General features: G+C 32.1%; 1 protein-coding gene across 6 annotated transcripts in view; it reads left to right on the plus strand.

Moving 5' to 3' along the window:
• Window positions 1–19,164, plus strand: part of LOC145284860 (uncharacterized) — a 172,066-nt gene that overhangs the window by 54,566 nt on the left and 98,336 nt on the right. For all 6 annotated transcript variants that reach the window (XM_080133860.1, XM_080133859.1, XM_080133861.1 and 3 more), the window contains 3 exons: window positions 4,078–4,162; window positions 8,637–8,798; window positions 12,593–15,008. In XM_080133860.1, coding sequence (XP_079989986.1) covers window positions 4,078–4,162; window positions 8,637–8,798; window positions 12,593–15,008 — 2,663 coding nt within the window. The remainder of the gene's footprint in view (window positions 1–4,077; window positions 4,163–8,636; window positions 8,799–12,592; window positions 15,009–19,164) is intronic.

Below are 19,164 nucleotides of genomic sequence, written 5' to 3' on the forward strand. Positions count from 1 at the left end.
AAAAATGGATCTTTTATCGAAATGTTAAGTGTCGTAGACAATGGCTTGGTAAAGGGGAAAGACCTCAGCCACAGTCGAAAAAAGAACTTCATGGGAATAAGGTTCTTCTTTCAATATGGTGGAATTGCCAAAAAATAGTCCAATTTGAATTGTTACCATTAATGCTCAGATCTACTGTCAGCAATTAGAGTGTTTGAACCAAGATTTGAGGGGGGAAAAAACGTGCTTTAGTGAATCGAAAAGGGATGATGTTTCATCAGGACAATGCATGACCCCACACAGCAAGAATCACCTCACAAAAGATCAAAGAACTTGGTTGTGAGAAAATTCCTCATCCACCCTGTTCTCTTGACCTAACTCCTTCAGACAACGATTTGTTTTGTAACTTACAAAATCATTTGAAAGGAACAGCTTTTATAATGCAGAAAGGTGTTGAAACTGACATTTGTGAGTTCTTCGAATAAAAGCCAAAAGGATTTTACAGTGATGGAATTAATAAGCTTGTTAATAAATAAAAGGAAGTCATAAATAATCAGGGAAAGTATATTGATGGTTAAATCTTTAATAAAATATAACATCTGGTCGCTTATTTTCTTTATTCATTAATTTGGACAGAACTTATGGGATAACCTGATAGCTATTTTCACTGAATTTAGGTACTGATAATAATAGAACAAGTTGATAAATAGGACAAAAATGGCACAAATGAAAAATATAGATGAAAATGTCACATCTCGCAATAAGTTTATCAAATTTTGGATACAATACATAGAGGGAAAACATTTAGAGGCTTATCAAATTAAAAAGAAAATTATATCTACATTTAAAAGTATCCCCTCCTCCAAAATGAGATTCTACTTTTTTAGATGATTACGCATGGACACACTGAAAAAATAAAAACAAGCGAATAGTTAGGGGGTTAGTTGTGCACATAAATTTAACAGAAAATGATTCCCACTTCAGGGAAGCTAACAGCATTTTTTCCCACTAACCCTAAGTTCAACTGGCACAGTTGTAAAACAAGTAATCGCTTTATTTTTTGTAATTTTTGTGGGATGTCTAGTATTATAAATGATTATGCATGGACCTTGCCAGTTGGACAGGGTTTGTAATAAAAATATTTAGTGGACATCCCTAAAAAGTTTGGATGGCTCAAAGATGATGATCATTTTATGTTAAATTTATATATGAAGCTGATCTCCCACTCTAAATTCTAAAATAATTATTGCTTTTTCTTTCTGCCAAGTTTTTCAAGGTGTTCACACATAATCATCTAAAAATGTAGAATCTTATTTTTTCTGTTTTTTTTTTTTTGTGGGGGTAGGTAAGCTGAGGATGCTAATCTACAAATTTGCCATTATTATATTATTAGGTACTTGTACAGTTTAATCAAGACATTAAAAAATAAAAATATCAAAAAAAGGTTATATTGTATGTATTCGTTATAGAACAAAGTTTTCTGGAAAAAAATTTCACTTAATTTCATCAAGTAGTTTTTATTTTACAGCGAAAAAGCAATTTGTTATGATACTGAGCAAAAGGTTCGATTTTTAGGAAGAAAAGTAGTAATAAAGATGGGGGGGGGGTCGGCGCTTTAACTGGAGTTATCTCCCCATGGCGTGTTCAACAAATTTCATAATGGCTGACTTCAACGCGCTCTCATAAAAACGTGTTTTCTCCTGTAAAATAAAAACTACTCGATCAAATTAAATGAAATTATTTTTTTGAGATCTTCAGTCCAAAACGGATACGTACAATATAACCTTTTTTTCAATATTTTCATTTTTTAATGCCTTGATTAAACTGTACAAGTACCTATTATTATTAGAAGTAGTGGTGGTAGTAGTATTACTATTATTATCTGTATCTTGTCTTTCTTTTTACGGTAAAATAAATCAATTTTTTTTCATATTAACAGTAGCAATTATCAATCAAATCTTTATAATTAGTGATAACAATATGAACATTCTTTGGTAGAAGAAAGGTACAGAATAGTTAACAAAGAACTGCTCTCCTCGTGTTAAGAACAGTGTTCTAAATAGTAATTTTATTCAGAAACTCATCCTTAACATGGAGAATGGGCTTTATTAACTATTCTGCTTCTACACCATCTTCTTATTTTGTATACCAATTGTCAGCTATTTTCAATTGTTTATGAAAAAATTCAAATAACATTTTTCATATGAGTAAAAAAATTTCTACGTATCATAATAATCTTTGGTGCTTATTTAGAATTACACTTAATTTAAAAACAAAAATACACAAAAATCTTTATGATGTACATACTTGTCACAGAATGAACATGTTATATTCCAAAAATCATGTAAATGGATCTAGTAGTTTTTTTTTTTTTTTAATTAAGAATATCAAATTTACGATTTTTAAGCAATTAAAAAGTGTTAATTATTTTGAATTCAAACAAAATCTCTGTAGTCAGATTGAATTGCTGCCCTTGAATTTTGACAAAATTTAAAACAATATGGCCACTCCTGGCCTCCTCCTCACTTCCTCATAAAATTTGATTTTTTGAATTAAAAAAAAACTACTCTGTCAATTTACATTATTTTTGGAATATGATATCTTTGTTTTGTGACAAGTACATACATCATAAAGATTTTTCTGTATTTTTTTTAACCAAGTGCAATACTAAATAAGCACCCAATTTTTTAATAACCATGATAGTTACACATATAAACCAGATTTAATGCCAACACATCAATGTTAGGCGAGAGGTTATAACCATAATCTTAAAAATTCTTTCTTTCTTTCTTTCTATAGTTTCCTTCATTAAACTGAAATATTTTTCATTTCTTTTACAAAAAAAAAAGACAACAGCTCATAACAATTATTTTCTAATTTACAATTATTTGTTTTAATGTATATTTTATTCTTAATTTAATTACTTTTTTTCAATATTTTTCTTTTTTTTCTTAAATGTCGAAAACACTTTTTTTATAATACAAATACAAAATAATAAATTAACATAACGACTTTCTTTCCTTTCGTTTTGCCATTTTTATTTCCAAGTCGATTGTCTGCCCTTGTTGATCCTATATTTCCGACACGTGTCGTTAGTAGCGTATCAGTCTCAAACAAGATGGTGTGAAGCAATTCTTCGCTAAAATGTGTGATAATATTTGATTTTCTTAAATAAAAAAAAAACTACTTGATCGATTTACGTGATTTTTGGAATATGACATCTTCATGCAGTGACAAGTACGTACATTATAAAGATTTTTTTCAGATTTTTCTTGTAAAAAAATTTTGGTACTTGTACAGTTTAGTCAAGACATTAAAAAATGAAATATCGAAAAAAGTTTAAATTGTATGTATCCGTTATGGAACGAAGTTCTCCGAAAAAAAAAATTTCACTTAATTTCATCAAGTAGTTTTATTTTTACAGCGAAAAAACAATTTGTTATGATACCGAGCAAAATGTTCGATTTTTAGGAAGAAAAGCTAGTATTAAAGATGGGATAGGGAGTCAGCGCTTTAACTGGAGTTATCTCCCTTTGCCATTTCTAAAATGCAAACAAATTTTTTAAAAATCCAAGATGGCCGCCTTCAACGCGCTCTCATAAAAACGTGTTTTTCCGCTGTAAAAAAAAAACTACTTGATGAAATTAAGTGAATTTTTTTTTTGGAGAACTTCGTTCTATAACGGATACATACAATTTAAACTTTTTTCGGTATTTTCATTTTTTAATGTCTTGATTAAACTGTACAAGTACCAAAATTTTTTTAGACCCAATTATGGACAAGCACCAAAAGATTTACTATGTTTAATTAGTTAATTGGGGAAAGGAAAATTAATATTCTTAATTTCTTTATTACCTCAATGTTTGAATGAATGGTAATGAAGATTTAATAGAATATTTGAACATCTATGTATCTCATCTAGAGATCAAGTGTTAGTCCCGAGTGAGGGAACCCTTAATTTCTGAGAATTTTGACTGAAGTAAAATGAAACAAAGGGAAAAATATCTAAACTACATGGCAGTTCTATTCGGGCACAGCCAGTCATTTTTGTTTAATCTGAGTTTTTTAAGTGAGTAATCTCCCTTTTTTTTATATCAGATATCTCAAGTTGTAAAGAGTGGCTCCCTTGAGAAATCTCCGCTCGTAGAAACATCTAAAAAGGAAACCGAGCAGTCACGTCATGGTATGTAAAATGATTTTGTTTTCATTTACTCTGTAAAATTTGGTAATTGTATAAATGACGGAAAACATCTGTGGAGTCTGAGCAAAGTATTACTTTAAGAGTATATGAAAATTGGCTGATTTGGGCAAAAAAATGTGCTTACAATTTTTAAAAAATTGATTAAGTTAACAAAAAGTAGAAAACAATGCGTTTGTAAACAAAACTTTTTTTGCTCTCTCCCATTCTCCCATGCAACATGCATTTTTTTTTTCCTCTTTCAGTGAAATTTGGCTGATTCTGGCTCAAAAAAAAAAAACTGGTGACAATCTGTCATGAATCTGATATGCAAAATGAATTGCCACAGTCTGCATCAAACGAAATGTTGTGTATTGTGTCTGCAGTGAAAGTAAGAATGATCCTACCAAATGAAGCAATATTAAAATGAAGCCAGGAATTCTTTGGTGTAAACAAATAATTGTAACAGTAAATTTGTGTCGTAATCTATACAAATGTGCAGTGTGTCATCTGTTATGCAAATGAGTTATTTCACCAATCATTCATCCACAGCTCTAGTATAATATATATATAGCTGAGTATAATATAAATACCAGAGGCGTGCAATAAGTAATGCCCCTGACCCACTTCCAGTTGTCTGATCTAGCTGAAATTTTGCATGTGCAATGATTTATATCTCTAAGGGTTATGTGGCAAATTACAGCTCTGAACTAATTGTGATTTCTGTTTTACAGGTGTTTGAACTGAGTCAGGTGTGAAATGGAGCCTGTTGAATGTCGAGCAGTGATCCGGTTTTTGTATTTGAAAGGGCGCACACCACAGGAGACTTTGGATAAAATGAAAGAAACTTATAGTGATAATGCCGCATCATATGACCTTGTAAAATGCTGGCATCGTGAATTCAAACATGGCCGGAAGTCTGTGGAAACAGCTCCCAGACCTGATCGCCCCTTCCTTCTGCCATTGATAAGGCATCTGTCCGTCAAGTTGAGGCTGCCATTTTGGAAGATCGGCGCATTACTATTTGCCAAATAGCCCAAGATGTCAAGATTAGTAAAGGGTCTGTGGAAACTATCATTCATAACCATTTGCATATGCATAAAGGTGTCTGCCAGATGGATTCCCAGGTTGCTCACACCATTCCAGAAGCGAGAACGCGTCGAGTGCTTGAGGATAAATTTGGAGATGTGCCAAGAAGATGAGTCAAAGTTTTTCAAAAGACTGATTACACAGGATGAAACCTGGGTCGACTACTATGATTCAGAAACCAAAGCCCAGTCAATGCAGTGGAAGCACTTGGACTCACCACCTCCAAAGAAGGCAAGGGTGCAGCCCTCCGCTGGCAAGGTCATGCTCACAGTTTTCTGGGACCAGGACGAAGTAGTGATGACAGATTTCCTGGCAAAGGGTACCACAATTACAGGAGCTTATTATACTTCACTTTTGAGGAAATTAAGGGAAGCTATCAAAATCAAGAGGCGGAGCAAGATCAGCAAAGGTACCCTCCTCCTGCAGGACAGCGCTCCGGTCCACAACTCGCATGTCACCAGATCAGAAGCAGGGGCGTGTGGTTATGAAATCCTTCCCCATCCTCCCTACTCTCCTGACCTTGCACCCTCTATCGTTATTTTCATGGCAAGTGCTCACCTAAGCTAAATTCAACGAAGTTGATTAATGAGATAGAAATGGAAAAAACAAGAAAATTAAAAAATTATGAAGCTAGCCTGAAATTAAAAGAAAATGTCCCCCCCTCCTACTACAAAGCGAGAAAAGTTCCAGTGCATTTATTACCGTTAGTAATAGCTAAGTTGTGAAACTTAATAAAGGAAGATTTATTAGAAACTGCCCTTTCAGGCATCACCCATTGTCGTATTAAAAAAAAAGACGGTGACTTGAGAATTTGTGGAGATTATAAAATAGGGGTGAACCATAAAGTTTGCGCCAACTTGTACCCTATTCCGAATGTGGAAGTAGCTTTATATAAACTTGCTGGAATGAAAGTGTTTTCGAAGATAGACCTAAAATCAGCTTGCCATCAAATTCCCAAAGATGATAATTTTAAAGAAGTGACGACGATAAACACACCTATAGGCCTGTTAAGGTGGAAAAGGATGCTGTATGGCATAAAAACAGCAAGTACAATTTTTCAAAAAGCTATTGAACAAGTAATAGGAAATGTTGAAAATACCATCTGTTATCAAGACGATATATGTGTTGGAGATTTAAATGAAGATGATTTAAAGAAAAAAACTAAAAATATACTGAACCGGCTTAGAGATGCTGGCATGACAGTGAATACAAAAAAGTGTGTAACCAACAGTAATGAAATATCATTTTTGGGTTACACAATATCAAAGGAAGGGATCTCTCCAGATGAAGCACTAATAGAGAAAATTCTAAAAGTAGTTACACCAAAAAATAATATTCTAATATAGAAAGGAAGGCACTAGCCATAGTGTGGACAATGGACAAAGCAAGACAGTTCTCGATGGGGAAAAAATTCTTGTTGAAAAGTGATCACAGACCACTGTAATTTATTTTCAACCCAAGAAAAGAACTACCGAAAGTTACGTCAAGAATATTACATTGGCCGATCAGACTGATGGCCTTCGACTTTGACATTGAGTATGTTAAAGGGAATAAGATACCGCACGTGGATGTCTTATCTAGATTGAGGTTTTATAGAGAGGATAAGGACAAAAACAACGAGGAATTTGAAGACACATTCCTGCACCTTGTAGAATCGATGTAATGTCTGTAGACAAAATGGCTACTGAAACTACAAATGACCCAATGTTAAACAGAATAGTGTTGAGGATAAAAGAGAATCGCTGGGGAAATTGCTCAATGGCTGAAAGACCATTCAAAGAAATAAGACCTAAACTGACTATAGAAAACGGGGTAATATGTAATGGAGACTTGGTAGTTCCCCCAGAAACACAGAGGAGACAGGTTATAAACAGTGTACATGATGATGATGTACATTGTGGAGTAGCAGCTACGCAAAGATTAAAATTGGAAGCATTTTAGTGGGGGTACTCAAGAGATGTAAAGGACTATGTAAAAAGATGCACAAAATGTACAGAACTCAGGAATTTCAAGCAAAAGAAAACACGTGTGTGGCCCCAAGAAGCAGAACCATGGAGCAGAGTACACATGGATCATGCCTATGTCAGTGAGATAGGACTATTATTAATATTAGTAGACGCATATTCAGGTTGGCCTGAAGTGGTGAGAGTACCTGATAAAAAAAGTACCATCGTAAAACAAATATTAAGAGTAATACTTTCGAGAAATGGGATACCGAGAACATTGGTGGCGGATAACACGGCAGAATTTGTGAATGCTGATTTGCATGAATGGTTAAGAAAAATAGGATGCAGACCTTACAAGACTCCTCCCTACTACCCTCAAAGTAACGGGATAATGGACAGGATGGTTCAGATGGTAAAGAAGGGCATAAAAGCATGTATACAACAGAAGGAGAAAATCGATGCTTTCCTACCAAGATTATTACTAAGTTATAGAACAATTCCGCATGCAGGCAGGTCAGAAAGTCCATCTGCCTTAATGGGCAGACAATTACGGTCCCCTTTAACTATATCATATGCTACAAATCAAAAGATGTGGTACAAAAGAAATAGGAATACGGAAGCTGAGACAGGAGAATTTATTATGCAGAAAGGACATAATACTGCAATATTAAAAAAAGAAAATGGAAACAGTGTTCTAGCTCATGCTGACCAAATAAGATTCCAAAGAGAACAATCGGATGAGGAAATGCCTTCAGAGCTGCTCATTATTGATGTAACAGAAGAGTTACTGCAGAATGAAACTGCGGAGGAAGAAATAGAGAGGGATGAGGTAAAAGAGGAAGAAATAGAATGGGACAAGGCAGAAGAGGAAGATCAGAATATGCAGGAGGAACACTGCGATTATAGGGAAAGACGTGATAGATCTAGATCTCCGAGGAAAAGGAAAGAGATAAAGGAAGATATTCAGGAGGGCACGAGAAGAAGTAGAAGTACTCGCGGCATAAAGCCCCTTCGTTATAGGGAGATGTAGTGATATGCAAATTAAGTATAATTTGCATATGAGCAGATAGCTCATATTTATAAACCGACACCAACTAGAACAAGTGGTTGTTGAATGCTTAGCGTTATACACAACATATCAGTATGGATACACTTAAAGGTGAATTATTTTTTTTTTATAATTATAATCTACTTGATTATTGATAATACTTTGTTTTGTATATTGATTTATGGTTTTGTATATTGATTTATGGTTTTGTATATTGATTTATGGTTTTGTTTTGTCTTTTGTGATTGCAATTGCACTTTATTGTGATATTGATTGTGACCATGTCTGAGCCTTCGACTTGAATATTGTCAATAAGCTCTTGTTATTCAATTTTGTCAATAAAGCCAAACGAGTTAAGTTAGTAGTTTTATGAATGTTGTATGTTTTCTTTTTGTAGATAATTCCGACGTTATTTCAGAGGGTGAGGATTTCAATTTGCATCTTAGTTTGAACACGCAAAATGAAAGTTTTAAGGAGACAATTTCTCAGCGGAGTAATTTATCTGGCAAAATGAGCATTTCACAAAGTCCGGCAACGCCAAAAGACAACAGCAATGAAGGTTTGTTTGTTTATGTTTATCATAATAATCCAGTTTTAGGTATTTAGCATCAGTGTTGAAACGACTAATCAGAATTGGGAAATGGAAAAATCATAACACTTCTGGGTATCGGAATTGGTATAAGAATCAAAAAAAATTATGCCTATTTTCCAATGCAAAAAAGAATTCTTTCAATTGTTTTTTTGTTTGTTTTTGGTTAAAACTTAATTTTCCATTGTCGATACTAATGACACAATGATAAATATTTATAGATTTTGAACTACCAGTAAAATTAGAAGCTATAACACACCCCCAACTGTAGTTCTTATGTTTGCAAAAATATCTGCAGATGTTACATGGGTTTTTGTGGTAAACCAAAAATTCAAAATATAATTCGAACTCTATAGCTAAAATTTATGACATTTTAAAAGAATTATTTTATGTTTAGTCTATGGAAAATTTAGTTAATCATTATATGTTTAGTCTATGGAAAATTTAGTTAATCATTATATGTTTAGTCTATGGAAAATTTAGTTAATCATTATATGTTTAGACTATGGAAAATTTAGTTAATTATTATATGTTTAGACTATGGAAAATTTAGTTAATCATTATATGTTTAGTCTATGGAAAATTTAGTTAATTATTATATGTTTAGACTATGGAAAATTTAGTTAATCATTATATGTTTAGTCTATGGAAAATTTAGTTAATTATTATATGTTTAGACTATGGAAAATTTAGTTAATTATTATATGTTTAGACTATGGAAAATTTAGTTAATCATTATATGTTTAGACTATGGAAAATTTAGTTAATCATTATATGTTTAGACTATGGAAAATTTAGTTAATTATTATATGTTTAGACTATGGAAAATTTAGTTAATCATTATATGTTTAGACTATGGAAAATTTAGTTAATCATTATATGTTTAGACTATGGAAAATTTAGTTAATTATTATATGTTTAGACTATGGAAAATTTAGTTAATCATTATATGTTTAGACTATGGAAAATTTAGTTAATCATTATATGTTTAGACTATGGAAAATTTAGTTAATCATTATATGTTTAGACTATGGAAAATTTAGTTAATTATTATATGTTTAGACTATGGAAAATTTAGTTAATTATTATATGTTTAGACTATGGAAAATTTAGTTAACTATTATGTGTTTAGACTATGGAAAATTTAGTTAATTATTATATGTTTAGACTATGGAAAATTTAGTTAATTATTATATGTTTAGACTATGGAAAATTTAGTTAACTATTTTATGTTTAGTCTATGGAAAATTTAGTTAATCATTATATGTTTAGACTATGGAAAATTTAGTTAATTATTATATGTTTAGTCTATGGAAAATTTAGTTAATTATTATATGTTTAGACTATGGAAAATTTAGTTAATTATTATATGTTTAGACTATGGAAAATTTAGTTAATTATTATATGTTTAGACTATGGAAAATTTAGTTAATTATTATATGTTTAGACTATGGAAAATTTAGTTAATTATTATATGTTTAGACTATGGAAAATTTAGTTAATTATTATATGTTTAGACTATGGAAAATTTAGTTAATTATTATATGTTTAGACTATGGAAAATTTAGTTAATTATTATATGTTTAGACTATGGAAAATTTAGTTAATTATTATATGTTTAGACTATGGAAAATTTAGTTAATTATTATATGTTTAGACTATGGAAAATTTAGTTAATTATTATATGTTTAGACTATGGAAAATTTAGTTAATTATTATATGTTTAGACTATGGAAAATTTAGTTAATTATTATATGTTTAGACTATGGAAAATTTAGTTAATTATTATATGTTTAGACTATGGAAAATTTAGTTAACTATTTTATGTTTAGTCTATGGAAAATTTAGTTAATCATTATATGTTTAGACTATGGAAAATTTAGTTAATTATTATATGTTTAGTCTATGGAAAATTTAGTTAATTATTATATGTTTAGACTATGGAAAATTTAGTTAATTATTATATGTTTAGACTATGGAAAATTTAGTTAATTATTATATGTTTAGACTATGGAAAATTTAGTTAATTATTATATGTTTAGACTATGGAAAATTTAGTTAATTATTATATGTTTAGACTATGGAAAATTTAGTTAATTATTATATGTTTAGACTATGGAAAATTTAGTTAATTATTATATGTTTAGACTATGGAAAATTTAGTTAATTATTATATGTTTAGACTATGGAAAATTTAGTTAATTATTATATGTTTAGACTATGGAAAATTTAGTTAATTATTATATGTTTAGACTATGGAAAATTTAGTTAATTATTATATGTTTAGACTATGGAAAATTTAGTTAATTATTATATGTTTAGACTATGGAAAATTTAGTTAATTATTATATGTTTAGACTATGGAAAATTTAGTTAATTATTATATGTTTAGACTATGGAAAATTTAGTTAATTATTATATGTTTAGACTATGGAAAATTTAGTTAATTATTATATGTTTAGTCTATGGAAAATTTAGTTAATTATTATATGTTTAGACTATGGAAAATTTAGTTAATTATTATATGTTTAGTCTATGGAAAATTTAGTTAATTATTATATGTTTAGACTATGGAAAATTTAGTTAATTATTATATGTTTAGACTATGGGTAAGTCAAGTAATTATTTTATACTAGCAGTTCAGCCCGGCTTTTCTTGGACTCTATCCCTATGTACTGTTCAAAAAACTTGCCCTATCTCTGAATACACTTTATGTAAGATTTCAAATGTTTAGACCAAAATTTGACTGAGTAATTTCGTAGAGATCGCAGAGGTCAATTTTTTAAAACTTGGGCCCCAATTTTGACTCCTTAACATTTATTATTTTGGTCTCAAATCAAAATACAAAGTTTTATTCATGTCCAAGTTACCTACATCTAAAATTTCAAGTCTTTAGACCTCAAATTGATGGAGGAATTGTCAAATCTGCAGCATGTCTGAATACCCGTTATGTATAAATTTCAAATGTTTAGACCCAAAATTGGCTGAGTAGTTTGCTAGACACTGCAAAGGTCAAATCTTGGCAGCTCAAATTTTCAACCCAAACCGATTAAAAAACTTGTCCTATCTCTGAATGCCCTTTATGTAAAATTTCAAATATTTAGACCAGAAATTGGCTGAGTAATTTGGTAGAGACCACAGAGGTCAAATTTTTTAAAATTTTGACCCCTTAACATTTATTTTTTTGGGCTCAAATCAAATTAAAAGTTTGATCCATGTCCAAGTAACCTACATTTAAAATTTCAAGTGTTTAAGCCCAGAATTGGCAGAGGAGTTTAGTAGAGTTTTCAACGGTCAAATCGTTGAACTTTGACCCCTTGACAGCTAATTTTCTGGCAGAAAACTGATTGAGAAGATTTTCCCAAATCTCAATACTGCTTATGTCAAATCTCGAGTCTCTAGAAAATTGATAGAGTTATTTGCTAGGGAATTGTACAGAGACACAGTTTCACTTTTATAGATGTATAGATTTAGTGTTATTATATGGTCCAAAAGTCCAGTTGATTATTTTGTATTTAGGTTATCCAATGTTCAGTTAATGAGTACATGTTTAGGCCATTGACAAGTTAATTATTTTATGTTTAGTGTTATTATATGTTTAGATTATGCTAAATTCAGTTCATTATTATATGTTTAGGCCATAGAAAATTCCAAGATTATGGAGATGCATCTGAACAAACATTTGCCTTAATTATTTATCAACATTTAATGAATACTATTTTTTAATGTTTAGATAATTATATGATTTTTTTTCTTGTTTGCAGAAGTGAAATTTCAACTTATTATACCTTCAAGTGTTCAGTCAGTTTCTATGGGTTCTAAAGATGAATTCTCTAAAATCAATTATGAAGAGAGCGCATCTAGTTTATCTCATAAACCAAATCTTGTAGGAATGATTGCATCTTCCCAACAAGAATTATCCCAAAGAATATCATCCACGAAATACAAAGTTAAATCCCAAGAGAAAGTGACTGGTCTTAAGATTGTCCCGTCTGAAGAAGTGGACAACTTAGAAACGAAAGAATCACAGAAGATAAATTCTCCGGATGTTTTACCAGATTCTCAGGAAGATGTTTCAACCATTTTATTTAACAAGTTTTACAAAGCGAAATCTAAAGATATAGGATTGTCTTCAGAGGACAGGGATTCTGTTCACTCGGAAAAATGGCGTTCCCAGAAAGAGGATTCTCATGTTGAATTTCAAAAGGGATCTACTCAAAAGCAGGAACCCAGTTCCCAGAAAGAAGATTCAATTGTTGAGTTCCAAAATCGATTGTCTCAAAAATGCATACCTGATTCCCAGAAAGAAAGTCCAAATGTGGAATTTCAACATGCATGTTCTCGAATGAGGGTACCTGATTCCCAGAAATATTCAAATGTTGAGTCTCAAAAGGTATATTCTCAAATAAGGATACCTGATTCCCAGAAAGAAGATCCAAATGTGGAGTCTCAACAAGCATGTTCTCGAATGAGGGTACCTGATTCCCAGAAAGATTCAAATGTTGAGTCTCAAAAGGTATATTCTCAAATAAGGATACCTGATTCCCAGAAAGAAGATCCGAATGTGGAATCTCAACAAGCATGTTCTCAAATGAGGGTACCTGATTCCCAGAAAGATTCAAATGTTGAGTCTCAAATGGTATATTCTCAAATAAGGATACCTGATTCCCAGAAAGAAGATCCTAATGTAGAGTCTCAACGAGCATGTTCTCGAATGAGGGTACCTGATTCCCAGAAAGATTCAAATGTTGAGTCTCAAAAGGTATATTCTCAAATAAGGATACCTGATTCCCAGAAAGAAGATCCGAATGTGGAATCTCAACAAGCATGTTCTAGAATTAGGGTACCTGATTCCCATAAAGAAAATTCCAATCATCAGTCCCAAACAGCGTATTCTCCAAAGAGAGACCCTTGTTCTCAGAAAGAAGATTCCAAATTTGTGAGCCAAACTATTTCTCAGAAAGAAGATTCCCATGCTGACTCTCAAAAAAATGTACTGTGTTCTCAAAAGGAAGATTTTCATCTCTGCCTCCAGACAGGATCCGAAAAATCTGTTTATCATGTTGAGTCCCAAAAGGGATATTCTCAAAATAGAGCTTCCACTTCTGAAAAGGATGGTTCCTCTGAGGATTCTTATGCTGAGTCCCAAAAGAGTAATTTTCAGAATGTGGATCCGAGCTCTCAGAAAATTGATTCTCAGAAAATGGTTTCTAATTCCCCAAAAGAGGGTTCACCTACTTGTTCTCAGAAAGATTACTTACAAGATAAGAATTCCAATTCCCAGAGTGGAAATACTGCAGACAAATCAAGCAATTCTCAGAAAAAACATTCCCAGAATATACCAACTTCATCTCAGTATTCCCGTTGTGTGACGCCGACATTACAAGAACCAAAAAACCCAGCAGCAATTTCTGGTAATTCACAGAGAGAAAGTTTCCAAGACTTATCAACTAATTCAAAGAAAAAGAACTCCCAAGATATGTCAGAACATTCACAAAACAAAAATTCCCAACAAATGATGCCTATCTTGCAGAGAGAACAACTCGAAGAAGAAAAATCCAGAAATTCTCAGAATGAAAGCTTGTCATCATTTGCACAAAGGGAAGTATCCCAAACTGCATCACAGGCAAGTAATTCCCAAGGTGTAATGCCTCCATTAGAGAAAGAAGAATCTGTAACTGATTCAAAGCTGTGTCGAAAAGGGAATGGTCAAAATTCATTACTCAGTTCTCAAAGAAAAGATTTGTCAGAAAAGGTGGCAAACCTGTCAGATGTATCTATTGAATACGAGAAAGAGAATTCTGAAAGTTTAATACCTTCTAAGAAAGATTCTCAAGAAATGCCTTCTAGTTTGCCAAAAGGTTCTCCTAGCCTGCTAGAAAAAAAAAAAACTTTTGGCAAAACCTCTGAAAAAGAGGATTCCCAGTGTACACTCCCAGGCTCTCAGAAAGATGCTACATCTGCCTCTCAGTTAAAGAATTCTAACCTCCAAACTGAATTGCAAAGCCATACTTTTCCACTTGGTTCCTACAAGGAAAAGACATTGGAACTGTCTAGCGGCTCTCAAGAAAGAAAATCACAACCAACAATGTCAACCATTTTAAAAGGCACAGAAATCCAAGCACATTTTAAAGCTTATTCACAATCAAGAATTTCTACAATGAATCCATTGAATGTTCCGTAAGCCAACATTTTTTCCTCCTTTTCTTTTTTATTTCTTACTAACAAGCTACCCGGCATTGCCCAGTTGTAAAATACATATAATATTATATTTTAATTAACGTAGATTTCTTATCTATATATCTATAAAAGTGAGAATGTTTGTGTGTTTGAGGACACTTCTCAACCTATATACTCAACAAATATTTCATCTACAGACTAAAAATTTGGTATATTGGATATTCAGACAGGTGGAAAACGTTTTAATCCATTTTCATCTGGAAAAAAGGGCTGCTAAGGGGTTAAAATTGAAAAATTGGTACTTGCGGGGGTTATTGGATTTTTATCTGTTTGTCAACTGTTTCACAAGGTTTGCAAGCACTTTTTCAAGATTATGGCAAGCTAGTCTAATGGTAATCATACTTGACTATAGGTTTTGGTTTCAATCTTAGCTAGAGTATTTTTTTACTTAGAAGAAGCAAACTGTTTAGAAAAAAACATAATACTCGCATGCACATGTCTCAGTTTCTTTCTGTTTTTTTGTTTTTTTTTACTTAATTTGTTTTAAGGAATTTACCGTTACGTTTAATACCAGGCAACACCGGGTACATTTTCTAGTGTCCTATATGTTTAAAGGAATGTGTTGGTGTGTTTTGGGTTGCTTTTGTAATAGCACTCTGTGACTTGTCTTATTTCCTTTAGAGTTCATGTCTGCTGCTGCATGGTGTTTAATTTGTGCTGATCATATTTATTTACTTTGTTACTGAAATCTAATAAGAAATATGAGTCAGAACTCCTTCTCACTAACTCCTCTTAACTCTGGATTCGCTGCACCAATTCTGTGTCTCTTTTCTTGTACTTGGCCAGCACAAAAGTCTTTTCTCTTTCCAAGACTTATTTGCTTATTCACCCAAGCAGCAGTAGAACTCTTCTTCTTCTTCTTCTTCTTCTTCTCTCAACTAACAAAAAAACCAAACTCAAACAAGACAATATCCAAAAAATCTGCCTTTTTATACTGCCACCTCAAACTCTCAACAGCATCTAAATTTGCATACATATTATTTTTGTATCAGAAGAGTTTCGGGTCCAAGCGCCAGTGCTTCTCTACAGCAGAAATATGCCAACCATGGCCGCTTATTGCTATGACTCTCCACACCATTATCACACTTCTCCCTCATGATCAGACAGGCATCATCTTGGTTGTTTTTGTTGGGTGACCCTTTGCAAAACTGTTGAGAACTGTGGGCTTCCTTGAGAGCATGTGTTTTTACTTCTGCCTCGTGAAAATTGTCTAACTCTGTAACATTGTAATATCCCAAACTCTCTGACCCCCTCTCTGAAGATGTTATGCTGTCAGAATCTTCTTCTGACAAAAGGGCACATGTTGGGGCATCGCATTCACTAAGATATAGTGTGGACTAATAATGCCTTCACCCACATGCATTCTCCAACCTGGTAGGGACTGTGCTCAGGACCTGCTGATGGTGGCATTACACTAACTCCTTTAACTGGGTCTCTATCCTCTTCATCTCCAGTTGGTCACTCTGTCTATCTCCAAGTAAAAGACCAATGCATTCCCCTCCAGATACAATAGGAGCAGGCTCGCCACATGATCCACCTTCTGAAGTTTTGCTACCAACCTCAATTTCTTCAGCCATGCCACCACATCTCCCTTGGCAGTAAATGGCTTCGTTATATCACTGCCGGCTTATTCATATATTCGCCATAATAACTAAAATAGCTTGAAATCTAATTAGAGCAACAGGTCAGAATTTTATATATATTTTTTAATTGGAATTCATTATTGAGATGAGTATGATTTATTAATTTATTTATTGCGGACTATTATCCTCATCTTTCTTAGTTGTTGTCTCATGAACTTTCGCCCAACTATTCCTCTGGCCTTCATAAAAAAAAATATATATATATATATATATATATATATATATATATATATATACGTAGTAGAGATTTAGAAGGCTATCACAATGCGAGGAATGAAATATAGTCGTTGTTGGTAAAAGAAGACGAGAACAAGTGGCGATTTACAAATCAACAAGTACATACATATATGTCTATATATATATATATATATATATATATATATATATATATATATATATATATATATATATATTTATTCAGTTGTATTAGGTAAAAATGTCTTACTTGTTATGTCTGCGACAATATCCATTATTAATTTCAGAAAAAAATTCCCTTTTCAAATGGTGGACGTAACAGATCAATTCAAAGCATGCTAGATGATGGAGCGGAAGTTGGACAGCTGTGTGGGGCCTCGGAATAAATGTGAGGAGGGGATTTATGTATGGTCTGATTAGGTAATTAACATGTTTATATTTTTATTTATTTATTTATTTTTTTTTAGTTTATAACTTGTTGCTTTAGCGTGAGCTTTTTTTAATTTTGTATGTTCTCTATTTTGTTGTCTTTATTATTATTATTTATTTATTTATTTAGTTTTTTTCTGCTGATATGTAGGATGCCTTGGTTTATCTAGGTCACGTAAGTCGCTAGTAGGCTGCGTCCGGTTAGCTTTTGAAGGATAAAAGTAAGGGTGGGATGTGAGAGAGGAGGGAAGGTGGGGTGCGGTGTGGTGCATTCCCAGTCGGCCGCTGAGTATTTAGGTTAGTGTTGCCAGGAGTAGGAAGATAGGTAGGAAGGGGGCACTGGGATGACATTTCTTGGGAGTTGTTAATTTATTTATTTCCATACAATTTTAAGTGGTAATAGATGGGACATTTTTTTTTTTTTCAATTTAATTCTTTATTGTTGTTAATTTTTTGTGTTTGTTGTTAGTGTTATTACGGTTTTAATAGGTGGGTTAGCTTAAATCAAAGGGTTTTTTTTTTAATTGGTTTATGTTACTTCAGTTAGCTATTTTTTTAATTATTTTTTTGTTTTTAATATATACTGCTGTTTTTTACTTATTTATTAAATTTCTTTTCTTTTTATTTTTTTTATATGTATAATTTATATGGGAGGGGGCTTGTAGTAAGGTCCTATCTGGACTGTGAGTTGAGGTGTGAGCGGTGTACCTGTTCTAATGGGTTATGGTTGTAATTGTAAGTCTTTGATGGGAGCCTTATGTAAAGTTATGTAATGAATGAAGATCCGAGCTCCAGTCTGTTGTATAAAAAAATAAAAAATGAAATTTAATAAATAAGTAAAAAACAGCAGTATATATTAAAATCAAAATAATAATAATAAAAAATAGCTAACTGAAGTAACATAAACCAATTAAAAAAAAACCCTTTGATTTAAGCTAACCCACCTATTAAAACCATAATAACACTAACAACAAACACAAATAAATTAACAACAATAAAGAATTAAATGAAAAAAAAAAAATCCCATCTATTACCACTTATAATTCTATGGAAATAAATAAATTAACAAATCCCAAGGAATGTCACCCCAGTGCCCCCTTCCCACCTATCTTCCTACTCCTGGCAACACTAACCTAAACACTCAGCAGCCGATTGGGAGTGCACCACACCGCACCCCACCTCCCCTCCTCTCTCACATCCCACCCTTACTTTTATCCTTCAAAAGCTAACCGGACGCAGCCTACTAGCGACTTACGTGACCTAAATAAACCAAGGCATCCCACATATCAGTAGAAAAATAAATAAATATATAATAATAATAATAACAATAATAAAGACAACAAAATAGAGAACATACAAAATTAAAAAACGCTCACGCTTAAGCAATAAGTTATAAACTAAAAAAAAAAATAAATAAAATAAATAAAAATATGAACATGTTAATTACCTAATCAGACCATACATAAATCCCCTCCTCACATTTGTCGGAGGCCCCACACAGCTATCCAACTTCCGCTCCATCATCTAGCATGCTTTGAATTGATCTGTTACGTCCACCATTTGAAAAGGGAATTTTTTTCTGAAATTAATAATGAATATTGTCGCAGACATAACAAGTAAGACATTTTTACCTAATACAACTGAATAAATATATATATATATATATATAGATATATATATATATAGACATATATGTATGTACTTATTGATTTGTAAATTGCCACTTGTTCTCGTCTTCTTTTACCAACAACGACTATATTTCATTCCTTGCATTGTGATAGCCTTCTAAATCTCTACTACATACCTATCCCACACAATGCTTCAAGCAA

This window comes from Euprymna scolopes, chromosome 9 (genome assembly GCF_053919585.1).
Source record: "Euprymna scolopes isolate OS-2025 chromosome 9, ASM5391958v1, whole genome shotgun sequence".
NCBI classification, from domain to species: Eukaryota; Metazoa; Mollusca; class Cephalopoda; order Sepiida; family Sepiolidae; genus Euprymna; species Euprymna scolopes.